At 48.4% G+C, this 19323-nt stretch overlaps 7 protein-coding genes across 7 annotated transcripts; 6 read left to right on the top strand and 1 right to left on the bottom strand. All coding sequences in view use genetic code 12, as the record gives it.

Annotated features, from left to right (window-relative positions):
* Positions 1-275: 275 nt before the first annotated feature.
* On the top strand, positions 276-880 carry CXQ87_001852 (uncharacterized protein; the record flags this gene model as incomplete). The annotated part of the gene is made up of 2 exons (XM_025480374.1): positions 276-825; positions 861-880. The coding sequence occupies 2 exons, from the start codon at positions 276-278 to the stop codon at positions 878-880; spliced, it is 570 nt and encodes a 189-aa protein (XP_025334674.1).
* Positions 881-3210: 2330 nt separating this feature from the next.
* Positions 3211-3834, bottom strand: ZSF1 (Zsf1p; the record flags this gene model as incomplete). Its single annotated transcript, XM_025480373.1, has 1 exon — positions 3211-3834. One exon carries the CDS (start codon positions 3832-3834, stop codon positions 3211-3213), a length of 624 nt encoding a protein of 207 aa, XP_025334673.1.
* A 3280-nt stretch (positions 3835-7114) lies between these two features.
* Positions 7115-11094, top strand: SGS1 (ATP-dependent DNA helicase; the record flags this gene model as incomplete). Its single annotated transcript, XM_025480372.1, has 2 exons — positions 7115-8008; positions 8047-11094. The coding sequence occupies 2 exons, from the start codon at positions 7115-7117 to the stop codon at positions 11092-11094; spliced, it is 3942 nt and encodes a 1313-aa protein (XP_025334672.1).
* A 993-nt stretch (positions 11095-12087) lies between these two features.
* Positions 12088-12888, top strand: GAL4 (galactose-responsive transcription factor; the record flags this gene model as incomplete). Its single annotated transcript, XM_025480371.1, has 1 exon — positions 12088-12888. One exon carries the CDS (start codon positions 12088-12090, stop codon positions 12886-12888), a length of 801 nt encoding a protein of 266 aa, XP_025334671.1.
* A 1670-nt stretch (positions 12889-14558) lies between these two features.
* CXQ87_001848 (uncharacterized protein) lies at positions 14559-15773 on the top strand (the record flags this gene model as incomplete). Its single annotated transcript, XM_025480370.1, has 1 exon — positions 14559-15773. One exon carries the CDS (start codon positions 14559-14561, stop codon positions 15771-15773), a length of 1215 nt encoding a protein of 404 aa, XP_025334670.1.
* Positions 15774-15947: 174 nt separating this feature from the next.
* GYP5 (Gyp5p) lies at positions 15948-17867 on the top strand (the record flags this gene model as incomplete). The annotated part of the gene is made up of 1 exon (XM_025480369.1): positions 15948-17867. The coding sequence occupies one exon, from the start codon at positions 15948-15950 to the stop codon at positions 17865-17867; it is 1920 nt and encodes a 639-aa protein (XP_025334669.1).
* Positions 17868-18501: 634 nt separating this feature from the next.
* Positions 18502-19290, top strand: RPS4A (40S ribosomal protein eS4; the record flags this gene model as incomplete). Its single annotated transcript, XM_025480368.1, has 1 exon — positions 18502-19290. The coding sequence occupies one exon, from the start codon at positions 18502-18504 to the stop codon at positions 19288-19290; it is 789 nt and encodes a 262-aa protein (XP_025334668.1).
* Positions 19291-19323: the final 33 nt, after the last annotated feature.

The raw sequence follows: 19323 nt of genomic DNA, 5'->3' as shown, positions 1-19323 counted from the left end.
TTTTCAATACAGTTCTTGGCTGCTATTGGTACACCTTAGTACACCTTGAGGTTAGGTTGATAAGTGAGTAGTTCTGAGTAAATCAGCACTTGAACTTCTCCTCTGCTTCAAACAACTTCTGAGTCCGGAACTTTTGAAAAGCAAAAAACAAGAAAAAAGATAAAATAGAACCACCAAATACGTCTTGATTCAGGCCACTTGCCTGGACTAATCTGTAGACACCCGTGCACCACACACCATACATCAACCAGACCTCAGTATACTAAGAAACCAACATGTTGGTAGAAGAGGTCCCCAAACAAAACGATAAAAACAGCCTGACTATATATTTCCTGTCGCTGATCAACCTACTGGCACGGCCTGCAGCAAAACACTATGATCCCAACGCTGCCGAGGATGTAAACAGAAACACAAAGAACCGTCCAAAAGTGAACTATAACTTGACGGATCTTCTAAATGCTCAAACACAGGCAAACTACAGCAACGGAACGATTACCAGTGGTAACTTCAAGTCGCTGCAGCAGCTTCAACTCGAGAAACTCATTGTGAAGAGGTTGGGAGAGCTTTCTAAGGAGACTCCAAACTCCAACTTCGAGATTCCAAAAACTTTTGGATACACAAGTATACACACGGGGCCCTCGGGAGGAAAGAAGGTCCGCTTGGGTAATACCCCCTCGACCAAGAAGATTCTCGCAGCCAGGAGAAACTTGAACTCGTACTTTGAGGAAGAGAAGAACCTTATATCGATCAACACGATTCTCGGCGTGAATTTCTCCTTTGCTGAACAGAACGATGAGCTACTACAGGGAAGTTCGAAGAAAAGACGTGTGGGCGAGAGGGTAATTAAGCCGAAAGCCAAGATCTGTTGTATCTGCGGTAATTTGCTGGGATATTCGAGGTGCAGTGATTGCGGATTATATTCGTGCAGTGTGCGGTGTATCAGGCTTCACCATGAGTCGAGGTGTCAATAACGGTGAGCCAAGGATAATTGCGAAGACACACAGCGGATGCAATGACAATTATAGGTCTGGGTCAGAAGTCTGTAATTGGGGCCTTTGTGTGAACATCTTGTCATCAAGAGCTTAGTCCTAGAAATGGCCTTCCTTCACCGGCTGGATCCAATCAGGTTTAAGCCAAAACAAAAGATCGAACCAAAAGACTCCGCAGAACCACGGAAGTAGCAGATTCTGGCCAAATACATCTAGAAGGTACTTGTTGCCCCATTTGGGGTAATGTGAGAGCCCATAAAACCATACCAAAAAGTGAAGGTGAGGGACGTGCCAGAATGTAAGGCGCCCCAAGGAGATCAAAGTTGTTTGCTTGAGTAGAACGGTTAATAGCGAGAGGGCAGGGTCCATGAATCTCACGCCTGTCTTACATAATGCAAACCTTGCTAAGACGAGTCCTGACCAGAAAAACAGACCGAGTAAGGCAGAATTTCGGATTCCAAACTTATTGCTGACTCTCCAACTGAGCAATGAATAGAGAAACATTCCTAGCATTTTGAGCTCGTTCCTGTCCTTTGTGCCATAGAAAGGCTGCTCATTCTCTGCCAACACTAGAAGGAACAGAACCGGCAACAACACACACACAATATAGTGCACAAATCGCCGAAGTTTGGAATCGTCTTTATAAAATTTTGGGACAAACTGTGCAGTGTTTTTCCCGTTGATCAGACCACCCATGAAGAAAGAGTTGTTGACCTTTAAACGGTACTGCAGCGATAAGCGAGCATGTCAAAAGGTGTTTGACGTCATATCTGAGACTTGGTACCTATGGGTTCATGAATGTCTTTTGCTCGCTGTTTTGGAAATAAAAGTGAGGAGAGAGTTTTGCGTCTCTAGGTTGACTTGTGAATGCTGACAATGGGAGCGCAATGTTGCAAGTTTTGTTTATCCTCAAACTGTGGGGCATGAGTTGCAACCATTTTTGATACAATGCAGTGTGTGTCCTACAATCTCCATATTATCAACTACCATGTTATCCATCTTCATGTGTCGATTACATGTGATTCAATGAGTTGCAGCGGTTATATGGCTACTAGCCTATTTAAGGCGAGAGCCCATTCTGAATCTCAGTAGATTCAAGCTTGTCTGCCTATCCTTGACCCATTTCAATGGCACACCGGCCCGTCTTGAGATCAAGAGATTCGAAGACTTTCGCTCACTTTGCTATCTGTGGCGTACCCCATGGATATTATTGATCCCGTCAACGAGCCCGCCAGAAATGCCTCTACAACTGTCATATCTTCCACCGTTGTGCCAAGCCGATAGAAGCTCAAGTTGACGATCCCTGTGGCTTCAAACCGGAGCCGTTCCGGCACAAGCTCCATCCAACCAGTTGCTTTCATATGAAAAGAGGTTTCTGCTGGAGCGACAAAGACATCACCACTTTTCAAAACCACGGACCTTACCTCCGAAAACTGTTGTGATTCATGCCGAAAGTGGGGATCCTCCATCTGACGGTGGTGTAAATCTGTATCACGGTTGATCGCCGTTGGGATCTACAAGTGTACGAGGACCATCTGACGACAGCGGGGAAGTAGCCGAGGCATTAGAGCGAGAGAGACAAGAAAGAGTTTTGGAAAAGTGGGGAGGTTGAGAGGTGGTGGTACCTTGGTTGTTGAGAATGGTGGAGAATGTGGTGGGGTTCGCCAACTTTGAAGAAGCAGGTGTAGGCGGATGTTTCTGAATGCACTGCAATCTGCCTTGGCTGACATTGTGTTGCCTTCTTGCCTTTCAAACTGCATTTTCCCAGGTGAGACCCTCAGCATCGGTTTGCGCTAATTTGCAGCCAGCGGTGACTGTGACTCCAGGTGACTTCCCAGATTGCCCCACCTGGTCCGGAATCACCAAAATGACGTATTCCACGCAAAACCGCACTATTTATGGAATCGCCCAACAACGAAAGCAGACGACTTTGAACCACCCAATTCCGCTCCGAGCGATATTCTCCGGTGATATTCCCCGAGTGATATTCTCCGAGTGATATTCCACCCGTGTGATGAGCGATATTCCATGATGAGCAAATTTCCATTTCCGGGGATGTAATGCCGCAGAACAGTCGTATGGCACTGAGAGATTCCAGAAAAGCAGCCTCAGCAATACTGGTTCATGGACTTGCCCTACAGTGATTGTCTATCTGGACCAGCGGCGCCGCTGGTCCCGCATATATTACCATTTTTATCGTGAGTCGTGAAATAAATAAAAGCTAGTCGCCGTGCTTGAAGCAACAGCGCTTGCCATAGCGGCACAGACCGTACTTGGCCCAATTTGCACAGGGCTTCAGGCGCCAGTTGGCAGGCCGTTCCACCGTTTTCAAGTCCTCCTGGCCATGAGCAAACTGGCACTTGTTCCCGTAGGGACACACGCCCATCTTCATGTACGAAACACACAATTCTGTCTTGTAGAGCTGGGTGTTGATGTGTTTTTGGCGGGGAGAGGACTTCCTGTCGTCCGACTTGACCGAAGACGACTTGGACTCCTTCAGTAGACTGGGCACACGCTCTTGTCTGAACGTACGGGGTTCTCTTTCTCTGTTTCTGGTGTCTTGTCTTTCGAGGTTTTCTTCGGTTAAAGGCGCCAATAGAGAGTGGGGGAGAAGCAGCTGGGCGTATTCCAAGGAGGCGTCTCTCATCATCAGGGTTTGCCAATTGGGCTCGTTCCATGTGGAGTAGGAAACAGGGACGGGGTTTTTGGGAGGTTCCAGCCATAAGTCAGGCAAGAGGTCTTCTGAGTCTGAGGCCAGAGGGTCCAGAAGGGCCTGGCCTGTGTAAGTTTGCTTTTTGTGGTCCGGAAGCGGGCCGAACTGGAAGTGACTTTGGAAGGTGGTCATTATTGTGGAAAAAGCGGGTTTGGATTGTCAAGGCGTGTGGAAATGGGTGCAAAATATATAGATGGCTGTATGCACCAAGTGAGGAGTCCTGAACAAAGAGAGGAGAAGGCCTGAGTTAATCCGAGGGGAAGACCGGGGGGAAGGTAGGCTATGGACGAGGGGAGCCGGGGGTGGGCAGCGGTAGAAATTAATAGTAGGGATGGGGTGGGAAATCCGGGGGTGGAAGGATGAGGTGGAGAAAACGGCACCTGAGGCTGGGGGACGATGGGGTTTAATAGTAAGGCCATGCGCAGAAATAATCCGGCGAGTCGGATATGAATGCGATTCGGGGAAGTGGCGCCACCGAGGGGACGCTATGTGTTTGGTGTTCCGGGGGTGCGGTCGAGGGTGGCACCGAGGCCCTGCCGAGGGCGGTCTCCACCTGATGCTCACTCGCTTTTAAAGCTGGTTGTCCTGCACACAGTCCAAAATCACCCAACCGCCGCCCATTTCCGACCGGAGCCGGCGACGAAAAATCACCATACACAGCCTGCCAATTCCGAGGGTCCCCTGCCAGTTCCGAGGGTCTGCCCAAACCCCGGTTACAAATCGCCCACCGACCTTTTTTTCAAAACCTTCCACTCCCCACCCGAGGGCATCGCCGGACACCGGCCCACCCTCGTCCACCACATATTCCCACCCTCGGCAAACCCTGCCCCAACCCTCCCCTAAAACCCTTACCCCTCCAAACACCTACAGAGCCAATATACCTCCAACTACAAATTAAAAAAAAACTTTCCACTTTCACACCGTCTCCGCTTCCCCCTCTCTCTATTCCCCTCTGCGCAGCCACCGTTGACACCTGCCTCATTGACTGCGACTTGTTTCTCCTCCATTCACCTCAGCATTCTCCACCCCTACCACCAAACAATGCTATGAAAAAAAAAAATCCATTATTTTCACCATCGAAATCTCGTTTTCGATTGCGGCACCGGGGGTAATGCCCGGCGGCGGCCATTGGCTGGTTTTTCCACTTTCTTGTGTTCCGACTTCCTCCGGACTTTTTCCGGCTTCTCTCACCGCCCCAAACCCTCCCACCCCGCGGACTCCGCAGCCCAACTTTGGAAAATGACGTTTTCTCGCTGTAGCCTGCCCGTGGAAGGCCCTAGATAATCGATGTTGCATTTCTGGAGGCCATGGAAGCCATGGAACTTTGATGTATTTTTGATATTCCATGGGCGTATTGTGATAATGTAACTTGGGGGTCCGGCTTTGTGTAGCTTTGTTATGCCGTTGCTCGTTTATTTCTTGCTGCTGCGTCTGTGCATTGAATTAGACTTCCACGTCTTGAGTGGAATTTTCCTAGACCAGCATACCGTTCTCTTGCTCGACCGAAACTGACCGGAAGTCGTCTAGTTCCTTGGCTGTGCCGATATTCGCTTTCCATATGCCCATTTTCTGCCGTTTGTATCCCAAGCCACAGGGCTTTGCCGGAGAAACCACGGTCTGCCATGAGACTCTCCTACTACAATTCATTGATTTTCAAAAATACGAAAATAACACTCTAGAGTCCACAGTCTTTGGTGTTTTGCACCCACGCGGCACCGGCGTTAGGCACACTAGACTCTCTCAACAAAATAAGATCCCGCTAAACCCCACCTTGCAGCGCCGTTTTCCATCTCCCCTAACTCCTTTTCCTTTGAGCCATCTCTTCTTCTAAAAAAAGTGAAAAAATAAAAGAAAGAAAAGTAGAATGAAAGTTGCCTCTGCTCTCCCTCCACCGGTTATCTCAAAGATCTGGCGCCGCTTTCACATGCCATTGTGGACCCTCGATTGTCTGATTTCTGACATGTCAAGCCACAAGTGGTCGGATCCTGGTGCCATGGAAAAACCACAATTGCTGACCACATAGGCTGATTCGCAGAATCGGCTGATTCGCCGCCCTCGGTTCTCTCCTTCCTTGCTTTCATGTGCTGGTCGGCCAGTGGGTTTCCCCTCCATCACGAGATTTGCTCCACGGAAGAATAGTGAAAGGTTTGGATTTGCCTTTGACATGCTGACGGCTGGATCTGAGATCAAGGTGGTGGGATCGGTCTTGGCTGGGTGGAGGTGACAGTTGACATGAAGGCAGACTTCTCTGCCTTCTCGGTATAAATACTAATTGTAGAAGCCTGGCATCTTCCGCCGATATGGATTTAAATACCAATTGGTATTGGGTGTCCAGCGGAGGTCTCTATGTATGTGGTGTCAGTTGAAAAGTCTATTCACATTCTCTCAAAGAATGGAGTGCTTAACCCGACTCCCAAGGCATTGCTTAAGATTATTCAAAAGGAGAACATGAGGATGTTTGAAAGGGGTGATCTGCGTTTCCACATCGAAACTCACAACAAGCAATACTTGTTGTCGTTTTTATTCTACTTGGACAAAATAAGCAGTTCAAAAAAACACTCTATACCCAATTCACAAATAGGAGATTCCCTCTCATAGTCCCTTTGCACATCACGCTCCTCCCCAAGATATCGTTCGTCGTCCTGAATATCACTTTCTTTGAGACGCTCATATTTCACTCTCGCCATATTCAACTCTGTGGAAGCGTTGATTGAACTCTGTCTATGAAACTTTCTCCCTGGACTCTGGAGTCTGGGCTTGTATGGGGAGTAGTTCAAGAAACCGTGTTTCAAGATTCTCTTGGTAGATCTCAGATAGAACCAAGTAGGGCTTTAGTAACTCTTCTTGTTGACCGTTATGGTGAGAGCTTCGCTTGATTCCTCCGAAAAGTGCCATCCACATACAGTAGGCTGCCTTCCGATTTCGTGCAGCATTCAGCTGTAACTATAAGTGATCCAAATTGAAGTATTCTACCAAAAAAGAAAATGAACTGCTAAGTCATAGTCTTCATCAGTGCACTCTGGAATACTACAGAATGTATGATATATGCAACCAACACATCCGCTTCACCCGCATTTCAGCTCTTTCAATACTTCCATCTTTTACCCCATTTTGAAAGATATACGGATCTTTTGTTTTTTTTTTGTTTTTTGATCTCTAATATTGCTTCATTCGCCACCAATGCGTCTCCATATACCTCAACCACCTTTTTCGCAGCCATTTTACATCTCTCACCCAAACAACCCACAACTCCAAATCCACAAACCATCCATTCTACCGAAACACCTTTAATCCTTCACCCGGTACCCCAAAAAGCATCATTTTTCAGTCTCATAAAATCACAAATCCCACCCATCAACACATCGCACGCGCATATCAAATATCAAACATCGCGTAAACACCACCCATAACCATGGCGATTTTAAACAACCTCAAGGAGCTACGAACGTGGGTAGACGCGTCGCAGCCGCAGATCCCGCCGCCGTGGCATGTCCAGATTCTAGAACGCCAGGGACTGGAAAATCGAAGAGATGGAGCTTTCAAAATGCCTTTCCAAGCTCTACCGAGAGGTCCTCAAGGAGCTGATCGGGTCCCTGAAAGCAACGGAAACTCCCAAAACGGGACTGCTTTGCCTAAAGAGAAGACAAACTTTCAGTCTATTCCAGATTCCAGACCTAGTCTACCGAAAGCAGCATCTACAACTAACAGCCTTCAAACATCTACATCTTATGGCCTACAATCCAGAAACAACGATCCAGCACCAGGCCCGCATATGGCCTCCACCCAGCTCAACCAGCTCGACGATTTGTCCGATTTCAGTGATTCTGAGCTGCTCAAACTTATAGATACAAAGGCACTCCCGCCTCTTAAGGTTAAACCACAGACTACGCTAGATCAACTACCGAGAGTGCAGCCGAAACCCGTCCAGCCGGAGCCGGTGAAGCTTAAAGCTGTGTCGAAACCCGATAACGACGTCGAAAAGCTCCAGGCGTATATACGGCTCTGTGAGGAAAAGATCAACTTGTTGGTGAAGAGGCACTCAGTCAACGAGAGCACATCGCTTTCTCTCGACGCCAAAAACCAGTGGGTTTCCAAGAACTTTGCAAACAAATTCAGCGCCCTAGATGCTCAGCAGCTGCGTATGAGGGCGGGTTTCACGTTTCTTGATCCGCTCCCGAATGAAGACGACTTGTCGAAGCTTTCTAGCTTCTCTGAGGCACCTCAACCAAACCTCGGTATTCCTTCAAGCATCCGCGTCGATTCGCCACTTCAGTCGTCACAGCCGCTTCCAAGAGCTGAAAATCATGTTCAAATTCCCTTTTCGCCTGAACCACAGCCCCCAAGACAGCCAGAGGTTCCTACTTCTCCGTTCAACTTCTCGCCCTTCTCGCCTACGCAAAGAGCCGCCCTCAGGATAACGAGTTTGAAAGAAACAAGGAAGAGGCTCGCCAGATCATCATGGAAACTCGTCGACAAAAAGAAAATGGAGAACCACCTCGCCAGTCTATGTTCGTGGATGAAGACGACATGGAGGACGACTTTGGTGAAGAGTACATGGACGGTTTGAGATCTTCTCAGGCTGACGACAGAGACACAGATCTCAGTGGCTTCATTGCTGTAGATGATGTTGAATCGATTGACGACACCTATGTTAGTCCTCGAGCTACACAGGCTGATTCTGACCAGGACGAAAGTGAGATCGAGGACAGTGCCCCACGCCTGCCTGAAGGAAACGATATGGACGACGAGTTGGCGAATATCAAGTTGTCCCAGGACGTTGCTGAAAGATACGGCCTCAAATACAACACGCAACCGGGAGAGAAAACCGATGAGGACAATCAGATTGACCTAGTTGAGGTTAGTGACGAAGAGGAGGAAGCCAACCCCATGGACTTCACCACGCAGCTCAATGAGGCTCGTGATGAGATTGTCGAAATTCCATCGGAGGATGATATGGATGATGAAGATATGGCAGCGCTCAATGAGTTATCTCATACCAGAATCAAAGTAGAGCCCAATCAAGTCGTTATTAGTGATGAGGATTTCAGTGACGATGATGACGAATTGCTTCAGCTCTCCAAATCCGTCGGAAAGCTGAGCCAATCTGAGAGAACGGTGCTTCCTGGATCTGAGAAGTTTATTAACGAAGTCTACGATGTTTTAGAGAAAACCTTCAAGCTCAAAAGCTTCCGTCCCAACCAATTGGAGGTTGTTTGTTCCACTCTCAACGGCAAAGACGTCTTCGTATTGATCCCAACTGGAGGTGGTAAGTCCCTTTGTTATCAGCTTCCAGCGCTCGTGAGAAATGGAAAATCAAAGGGCACGACGCTTGTCATTTCACCATTAATCTCTTTGATGCAAGATCAGGTCCAACATTTGCTTGACAAAAACATTCGTGCTGGGATGATCAGTTCCAAGGGCTCTAGTGAAGAGAGGAATGCTACTTTCAAGTCTCTCACCTCAGGTCAGCTCGATCTCGTTTATTTGTCGCCTGAGATGGTCAACAACTCCGTACGTGTGCAGAAGGTACTCACCAAGCTTTATGAAAACGATATGCTTGCTAGAGTCGTGGTGGATGAGGCGCATTGTGTCAGTTCCTGGGGACATGACTTTAGACCCGACTACAAAGGCATGAGTATGTTCAAGCAGCAGTACCCTACAGTCCCTGTCATGGCACTTACAGCGACCGCTAACGAAAAGGTGAGACTAGATATTGTCCACCATCTCCGCATGTCTAATCCCGTTTTGCTAAAACAGAGTTTCAACAGAACAAATCTCTTCTACGAGGTGAAGAGCAAACCATCTAACCTCTACGAATGGATCCGGGACTACATTATGCAAAACAGGCGGGGACAGACAGGAATTATCTATTGTCACTCCAAGCAGTCTTGTGAGACTACTTCGCAGAAACTTAATGAATATGGAATACGCTCAATGTTCTACCATGCTGGCATGGACCCCAATGAGAGATTCGACGTACAAACAAAATGGCAGCACGATGAGTTGCAATTGATCTGCGCTACAATTGCTTTTGGAATGGGTATTGATAAGCCGGATGTTCGGTTTGTCATTCACATGTATATTCCACGTTCCTTGGAGGGATATTACCAGGAGACTGGTCGTGCTGGAAGAGATGGTGAAGAGAGTGAATGTATCATGTTCTATTCATATAAAGACGCTCGAAGTCTTCAGAGTTTGATCCAGAGAGACGACAAGCTTGAAGAGGAAGCTAGGGAATCGCACTTATCAAAATTGAAGCAGGTTGTGCAATATTGCGAGAACAAGTCGGATTGCCGCAGAAAGCAGGTGTTGCATTTCTTCAACGAGGAGTTTGATCCGAAAAAGTGCAACAAGAAGTGTGATAACTGCTGCAGTGACACTGTAGCCGTCGTGAAGGATGTTACAGAACACTGCCAAAATATCGTCAAGCTCGTTCAAGAGATTCAGCTGGACAAGGTTACAACGATTCACTGTCAAGACGTTTACAGGGGCTCTAGAAGTGGAAAGATTTTGAAAATGGGCCACCACGAAAGTCAGTACCATGGTCTCGGAAACGGGCTTGATAGAGGTGCAATTGAGAGAATCTTCTTCCACTTGCAAAGCGAAGGTTGTCTTTTAGAATACCAGGTTATGAAAGGTGGTTTTGCTTCTTCATATGTCAAGCTCGGGCCTAATGCCAGGCCCTTGATGAACGGATCGAAGCGAATCAAGCTTAGTTTCGCGCAAGCAGACTCGGCAAAGAAGGGTGAAAGGACCAGACTCGTTGCATCCGGTAATGGCAATGGTCTCAACACTTTCCGTTACCAAGATTCATTCGTAAGTGCCCGTGAAATGAGAAATCAAGAGCAGGAAAAAGAGAATCTCTACCAGGCTTCCAAAACGAAGATCACGCTTCCAAGGCAGACATTCAACGGTCAGATCAATGCCAATAATGAGGATGCTGTGGAGCGGGCTTTTGGCGAGCTTCGGAAAATCCGTCATCAAAAGCTGCAAGAGCTCAGGTTTGCCAGGCCAAACTACCTTCTCGGAGACGACGCGCTCAAAGAAATGGCAATCAAGCTTCCTACAAACGCTCGGGACTTTGGAAAACTTGATAACATCAGCAAGGACCAAGCGCCGTATTTCCAGTATTTCAAAAAGACTTTGGGCGCCTTGGCCAGAGAACGGAAAAAGGCCTCCCCGGATTACCCCTCTCAGAGTACACAAGGAAACAGCACAATCAGTGAGCACACATCACAGTATTTTCCACCTACTCAGAAAAAGCGGTCCCAATCACATAAGGGTCCATCCCAGAAGAGGCACAAGACAGGGAGAGGTGGTTCCAAGAGTCAGGGACACAAGAAGAATAACAACGGTTCAAACCCTGGCCTAATCAGGCTGATGCCCATATAATTAAAGGACGATTCTAGTTGCCGGCAGCTACATGAAGCATTCCTAAATATTGGGTACGCAGCAAAGCCACTTTATTTGGCCGTGTGTGCTTAAGCCCCTTGCCGAGGTGAGTCATTTATGTGTTGATCCCGAACGCCTTGAGGTTCTAAAAAAAATCACGAAGGGCGAGATGCAAAATTGCACCATAATTTCCCGCAGGCAGAACGCATGAATGGGACCAATTACGTCTATACGGCCTGCCCTCGCAGTGCATACCGAGATCCAAAAACGGAATGTGCTTTCTCGCCAAGCACTGTATGTGGCTTCGTCCAGGTCCCAGCAAATTTTCGCTCGGAACAATTAAAAGCGCTGAGAATTGTTCCGGCTCGGACTTGCACATTCGTCCCGCCGACAGCCCCACCCGCGCCGAATGAGCCCCGCCGAGCACCACAACATCTGCACAGCTACTTTTTCATTGGCCATCGCGCTTTTTGATTTGTTATCGCGAGCAAGACACCATAACCCGCTCGTCCCTGCTGCAAAGTAGCGACCAACGGCTTCCATGGTCGCCTGCATACACAGCGGAGTCATCGAAGAGCACGTCAACGTCATTGTGTTGTTGGGCAACCCACGGCCGATGGAGAAACGGCCAAACTGCATTTCTTTTTAATAATTACGAAACAATCAAAGCGCCGCTCAGCGATGCCTTAGCTGATTGATTGTCCCAGTGTGGCTTAGTGTCTTGAATCAGATCCCCTATGCAACGAAGAGGTACTCGTGGGTTGTTCCGTAGGCGGGTTGCAGCTTGCTCCTGCATGCAAGAGGGGCTATCCAAAACTCAATCCAGACATTCATTACCCCTCTCAAGCGGAACGAGAAAAATTGGCCGACTGAAAAACACTTTTCCTTCCTCTGCTACCCCTTTTTATCCAAAGTTTTCCCCTTCATTGGCCCACCCCCGAGCCAATACCTGTTTTCTTCCCTAATACCCCATCGGTCAGCAACTGGAATATCATGGCCAACACATCAAATTCAGTGAAGCTAGAGCCACTCTCCAAAAACGAACTATTTTCCAGAACCGAAGCCCTCACAGGCTCAGAACCATACGCCCGCAGCACTATCAATTCATATCCAAAGTCTAATGAAGCCCACGATACACCTGCCGATTCGGAGTGCAAGTCCGAGACTGCTGACGAAAGCACCATCGAACAGGCGTGTGATTCGTGCCGCAAACGCAAACTCAAGTGTTCCAAAGAATACCCAAAGTGCTCCAAGTGTAAGCAACACGGATGGTGCTGTCTGTACCTGCCCAGGACGGTCAGGCTGCCTCTCACGAGACGTTACCTCACCGAGGTTGAAAATAAGTTGGACAAGGTCACTGAAATGCTTCGGATCATGTTACCATCTCATGTGAGCATTGATCTGCTCATGGACAATCCAAACTACGTCGAAGAACTAAGAAACCTCAAGAACGAGTCGACTGCCCAGTCGCCCAACTCTGTCTTCTCCCATGCTGAGTGCAACGAGTCCGAGGAGGAGTCATGGGACAAGGTAAAGATCAAGCAGGAGATCATCGACGACTTCATGCTTAATAATATCCCCACTTCGCCTAAGAAGCAACCTTCAGACAGAGACAGAGACAGCACGCTGGGACCCTCGTTGACGTCACCTTCGTCGTTGCTCTCATTGAACTCGATCGAGAACTACGATTACGACGCCGAGGCCTTCCCAGAGCCCAGCTTAAAGAAACAACGCCTCAGCCCTTTCTCCCCAGAATACACCTCCATCTTCAACGAAGTCATCACCGACTTCTAGCATCTAACGACCCACTCCATCACGACAATACACGATCCATATGAAGAGATTTGTAGCGCAGGCAAGCTGAGCACAATGTAGAAGAAGTATTTTCTAGGTAGGTTAATTGGCGATTTATGCGAAGTAGATTTTCATTATGTGGACGACGAGTCAAATGTGTTCAATCCAGCCCGTTTCTCGATGATCCAAATGATCTACTACCTATTTGATCTTATTGAAGACAAGCGTCCAATGATATTTAGCTTATTTATATTCACGACGATTTTGTGTTTTTGTAGGTGGGTGACGTTTTGCGATCTTTCTGGAAACCAGCGTGCGTCTCGCGTAATGTATAATATTAGCCAGTGCATTGACATATTATGAATGGGACATGTAGAATTAATGTAAGGAGATAGGGTCCGGATGAAGCTTTAAGAGGAAATGATAATGAACAAAATGAAAGTGGTTTTGAGAAGTGGTGATTGGCTTTTTGAAGTGTACGAGTTTTGGCCGATGCAGACTCATCAGATCCATTGGACACAAGCAGGTAATCAAAGTAAAATTAGATAGGGTTTTCCATTTAATCAGATGAATTTAACAAAAAAAAAAAAAAAAAAAGCATTCGCTTAGTCTTTGAATAGGCCTTCTTAGGCAGATAGCTTGACATAGAGGAAAAAATTGATCTACTTTCATGGGGAGCTGTAAGTGCAACGAGTATACTACCACATGCCATACAGACCCAGAGACTCCTCCAATCCAACTATACATCATTTGCTTAGTCAAAAAGCGACTAATCCAGAAATCACTACTTCAGAAATCACTAGTCCAGAAACACTAGTCCAAAATCACTAGTCCAGAAACATCCAAAATCACCAGACCAAAGCGGATTGGCTAAACCCTCCCGATTTGCTCTACCAGCTGTCAATGCACCATATGCTAAATCCCTCACTCAGCCTGACCACCAAGAACTCCCAGTGTCCACGGGGCCAATAAAGAAAACCCCACCAGGACCCTTGAAACCTTGGCGACCGAAAAAGAACCCTAAAGCCAAAAAGAACCCTTCTCCACCTCGCCATTCACGTTTTATTGTTCTGTCATTCCTTCCTGCTCCGAACCCAGCCGGTTCTCAATCCGCGCACCCCGGGAATGGCAGCGAATCCAGACCCACCAGCGGGAACCCAGCACCACAAGACGCCAGAGAAAAGCAGGAAAAGGAAGTAGTAGAAAAGGGAGAATTAAAAAATCGGGAAATTCTGGTGAAGTTTCCCTGAAAAAACCCGGACACCACGGCGTAGCGGATCTGCCGCAGCCGTTTTCACGGGCTTGAATGGTAAACAGCATGGAAGTTGAGTCGCCGTGAGCATTACGTCAGGTCTTACAGAGCAGGCCCACAACAAAAAAAACCAACCAAAAGCAGCATATTTAAAAAGTCGATTTGAAAAAATAATCGAAAACCCAAAATTTTTAAATAAATAAATCTTCTCTCCCTCCTGGCCTCCTCCGTCCTAAAACCGAACCGCGGGGTATCCGGCTCGGGCTAGCAAGGGTGAGTGAGTCGTGCGAAAACAGCCATCTCTACCCAAACGACCCTAACCACATCCACACTTTTCTTCAGCAACACCAGGAAAAACCACCTTCCCTTCTTTTTTCACTTTGCTTCCCAAACAAAACCTTCTATTTATTGGTATGCCATGTCTGCGTTGAAAAACCTCGCCGCCTTGAAGAGGAATATTCACAAGAGACTCAGACAGGCGCTTGAGGAGCTCCAGGAGAACTTGGGCCAAGAATGGGGCCAGAGGGCTCCTGCTAGAATCCCCGTGGTGGTGCCCAGATCCAAGGGCTTCCGCCGGATGAACGTGATTGGTCAGTTTCAGCAGAACAGAGGCTACCTGACGTTTTTTGGAACAAACCACCAGTTTGGCTGGAGCCTTTTTGACAAGTGGACCATGGGCCGTGGCTTCCGGGCTCGGGCGTGCAAGGGCCAGTTCCGCTTCTTCTCGGGCTTCTGTCCGTTTAGCGGCCGCAAAGTGGGCACCGGTCTTGTTTCCCAGAACTTTGCTCAAAGAAGCTACTCCCTGAAGGCCTCTAAGCTTTACAAGATCCCCTCCTTGACGCAGTTGGCACACAAGGATTTCTGCCAGGCGTTCGAGGAGGAAGAGGACCAGCGCTGGAACAAGGGCATCCAGAGTGCTGTGGCTGAGCTTTTCAAACGCAAGGAGCCAGCAGTGCAGCAGTCCGAGTACCTGACTGTAGACATTTCCAGAGCCGTTCCTGCGGTGTTGAAGACAAGCATCCAGGGCTCCCCACACTACCACGACTTGGTCAAGCGCTTGGGCAGCTGGGCCACCGAGGAGATCGAGCCGGCTGTTTCTGGCGTCTACGTCGACTTTCGCTATGCCCCCAGGCTCTCCGTCCCCGACAAGACCGTGTTGACCACCGACGTGGTGGACGAGATGATGGACAATTTGGCCCGTTTTAGAGAGAAGCTCGCCGAAGTACAGCGTGACTTGGCTCGTTTGAGTGAGTTGGGCGAGTTGCCGGTAGAAGTCGTCCAGGACGAGGGCGTGATCCGCGTGTTCTTCCCCAACTGCGACAGAGAGCGTCTCGAGACGCTTTTGGTGGAAAAGAACGTCGTTGGCGGCGTCATCCACGAGGGAGCCTCTGCTGGCAGCAGCTCCGAGAGTGATGCCGGGCTGGAGTTCTCGTATGGAGAGTCGGTCCCTTCAGAAACCACCAGTTGGTTCCTCAGCGCCTCCGACATGCCCCTGCCGCTGCTATCGCTGGGCAGCACCGCCAGCTCTCAGGATATCTTGTCGCTGCAGCTGCTGCAAAGGATAGTCCGTCTCGAGCCTGTGCCGCCGCTGTCGCTGGTGCACATCGTGGAAGAACACGAGTGGGCCGTGTAAGCAAACTGAGAGATTACGAGTACGAGTTACGAGAGAATGAAATCACGAGATATATTCACTAACTTTGTAGACCCACCCGTTTGGGTGCAAATGTCCTGCACCTGGCACGCCGAGCGATACACCTTGGTCCTGCTGCACAGAATCTAATCCTCTCTTGATAACCAACCACTATTCATGGGGAAAAAGGGAAAGAAGAAGACGCAGAGAAGTCAGGCCGAAAATGGCGCCGCCAATGCCGAAAATCTGCCCGCGGCGACCAATCAGGAGCTTTCCCTGACGGAATCTCAAGATGGTTCTGGGTCTCAAAAGGACAACGACGAGGATGAAGACGAATTCACCGATACTCAGGAGCGTCATGCCCCGGAGGAACCGGAAGAAGAGGTCAAGGAGGCGTCTGTTCCGCCAGGAGCTTTTCCAGAGAGCCCCAAGAAGGAAAATATCGAGGAGCCCAAAGAACAGGTAACCGAGGAGACTTCAAACGAATTGCCTTCCAGGGACGGGATAAGGACAGCAGTGGAAACAGGTATACCCAGATCTGCGGCTCCACCGTCCGAAGCGCCTTCGTCGTTGCTTGCAGCAAGGCAAAACGAGATTAGTATCAAATTCGACTCCAAAGACGAAGCAGCACGTTCTGCGATCGAGCTGGGCCGCCAGAGCATCAAAAACACGTTCAATGGCATCAAGGCCACGATTGGTTCAGCGCCCGAGCTTATGGGTGGTGTCGATATCGATTGGGAGTTTTGGGGCAGGGTTGTAGAGGACTATGATGAATTGGTCAAAGACGAACCCCAGACGGTGCAGCGGGCCGTGGCGGACGGGATCCCCAAGGAGTTTCGTGGCATCATCTGGCAGCTCGTGAGCCGCTCCAAGAACCTCCAGCTTGAGGAGCTCTACTTCCATTTGAAGAACGAAACCTCCGTGCACGAGAGAGCCATCAAGAGAGACTTGTCTCGTACATCTTTCTTCACAAACGTCAACGCCGCCAACAAGGCCGACGAGTTGTTCAACGTGATCAAAGTCTATTCGCTTTTTGACCCTGACGTCGGGTACACTCAGGGTATGGTGTTCATAGTGGTACCGTTAGTGATGAACATGAACGAGGCCGAGTGCTTCTGCTTGCTTGTCACATTGATGAAGGACTACGGTCTTCGGGAGCTCTTCTGCCCGGAAATGCAGGGCCTTCATCTCTTGCTCCACCAGTTCGACCGTTTGCTCGAACAGTGCCTGCCGCTATTATACAACCACTTGGTGCGCCAGGGCATCCGCCTGTCGATGTATGCCTCCCAATGGTTCCTCACATTCTTCAGCTATAAATTTCCGTTGGACGTGGTGTTGAGAATCTTTGATATGGTGATCACACAGGGTATCGAGGCCGTGCTCCGCTTGGCGGTGAACTTAATGTTGAGAAACGAAAGCAACCTCCTTCGACTCAACTTCGACGCCCTTCTCGAATTTTTGAAGCTCAATCTTTTTAATATTTATGTCAGCGACGAATTCGTGGCGTCGACAGAAAAACCGGAAAACAAGCGTTTTTCGCTTTTGGGCCGCAAGTCCACTACCAAGAGCGGGGCCAACTACTACAAGCTTGATGCATTTGTTAAGGATGCCATGCTTGTAGAGGTCTCACCTGCCGACATCAACAGATACAAGCTGGAGTTCGAGCTTCTATGCGAGAAAGATGCAGCCAGAACCAAGGAGATCGAGGAGTACAGAACGAAGAATGGTCAGTTACGCTACGAGATCAAGCAACTCGAAACAGAGTTCTACACCATCAACAAGGACCACATGAGTGTGGTGCAGGAGTTGGTGAACACCAAGGTTGTGTTGCCAGATGTCTACGGTGACATCGAGGACCTAGAAGCACAAGCGATCTCGCTAGAAAAAGACATCAAAGAGCTTGAGGCGAAGGTCGAACAGCTGAGCTCGTCGCTCCCGCAGGACGTGGACTCGAAGATTCAGGATCTCTTGACGGAGAATGCGAAGGAGACCGAGAGATTTGCCGAACTTGAAGAGCAGTTCCACGAGTTGACGTTGCAGAACAGGGCTGTGGATTCGGAGTTGAAGCAGAAGGGAGGCAAGAAATGGTTTTGGTGAGCATTACATACGAATCGGCAATACGACAAGACGGAGATGTCTTCCTGATAATGAAAAGGGTGGGAATAGGTAAACGGTAGACGCAGTAGTTAACAAAAAGTGAGCCTTTGAAGTAACATCTAATTCGAAAGCTTAGAATATCGACTCTTAAAATATGCTTTATGTTCATTATTGAGTTTACTGATGCTGGTGTATCTGAGACCAAAGAGTGAGACACGCATAATCCTTATTACTTCCACAAACAACATATTAAGAGGAGAAAGTCAAATGCCTTATTGAACCAATCCATTAATCATATCACTCATCAATAAATTCTCCTAATATCAAGAAATGGCCCTGATCATGAAGTGGTCCAGGCATCCAAAAGCCTACATATAAGCACCGGGAGGAGGACATAATGAAACACTTCAATAACCAGAGGTTGATCAAAATTTATATGGGTTACTGATATATTGTACTAAACTACACATTGAAGTTTATTCCCAAACGCTCTATTATCCTGGAACGGTAGTGGTGTGACAGCTCGGGGAGTGTGACTGCGTACACAACACACGTGATAGGGCTCGAGCCCGCTGCGCACAAGACTGAAAAAAAAAAGTATCAAATCTTTTTCTCACTATACCACAACCACATCATGGCTAGAGGACCTAAGAAGCACCTTAAGAGATTGGCGGCCCCATCCCACTGGATGTTGGACAAATTGTCCGGCACCTACGCCCCAAGAGCCTCCGCCGGCCCTCACAAGTTGAGAGAGTGCTTGCCTTTGATCGTTTTCTTGAGAAACAGATTGAAGTACGCTTTGAACGGCAGAGAGGTCAAGGCTATCTTGATGCAAGAGCACGTTAAGGTTGACGGTAAGGTCAGAACCGACTCCACCTACCCAGCTGGTTTCATGGATGTCATCACCTTGGAGGCCACCAACGAGAACTTCAGATTGGTGTACGATGTCAAGGGTAGATTCACTGTCCACAGAATCACCGCTGAGGAGGCTTCCTACAAGCTCGGTAAGGTCAGGAAGATCGCTTTGGGTAAGAGAGGTGTTCCATACGTTGTCACCCACGACGGTAGAACCATCAGATACCCAGACCCATTGATCAGAGCTAACGACACCGTCAAGATCGACTTGGCCACCGGTAAGATCACCGAGTTCATCAAGTTCGACACTGGTAAGTTGGTCATGGTCACTGGTGGTAAGAACATGGGTAGAGTTGGTGTTATTACCCACAGAGAGAAGCACGAGGGTGGTTTCGACTTGGTCCACATCAAGGACGCTTTGGAGAACACTTTCGTCACCAGATTGACTAACGTCTTCGTCATTGGTGACGAGGCTGGCAAGTCCCACATCTCTTTGCCAAAGGGCAAGGGTATCAAGTTGTCTATCACCGAGGAGCGTGACAGAAGAAGAGCCCAGCTGGGTTTGTAATTGTAAGTATCTGATACTGAACACATTTTTAAG

This window comes from Candidozyma duobushaemuli (genome assembly GCF_002926085.2).
Source record: "Candidozyma duobushaemuli strain B09383 chromosome Unknown B_B09383, whole genome shotgun sequence".
Classification (NCBI taxonomy): Eukaryota; Fungi; Ascomycota; class Pichiomycetes; order Serinales; family Metschnikowiaceae; genus Candidozyma; species Candidozyma duobushaemuli.
This window is presented reverse-complemented; position numbering and strand designations above follow the sequence as displayed.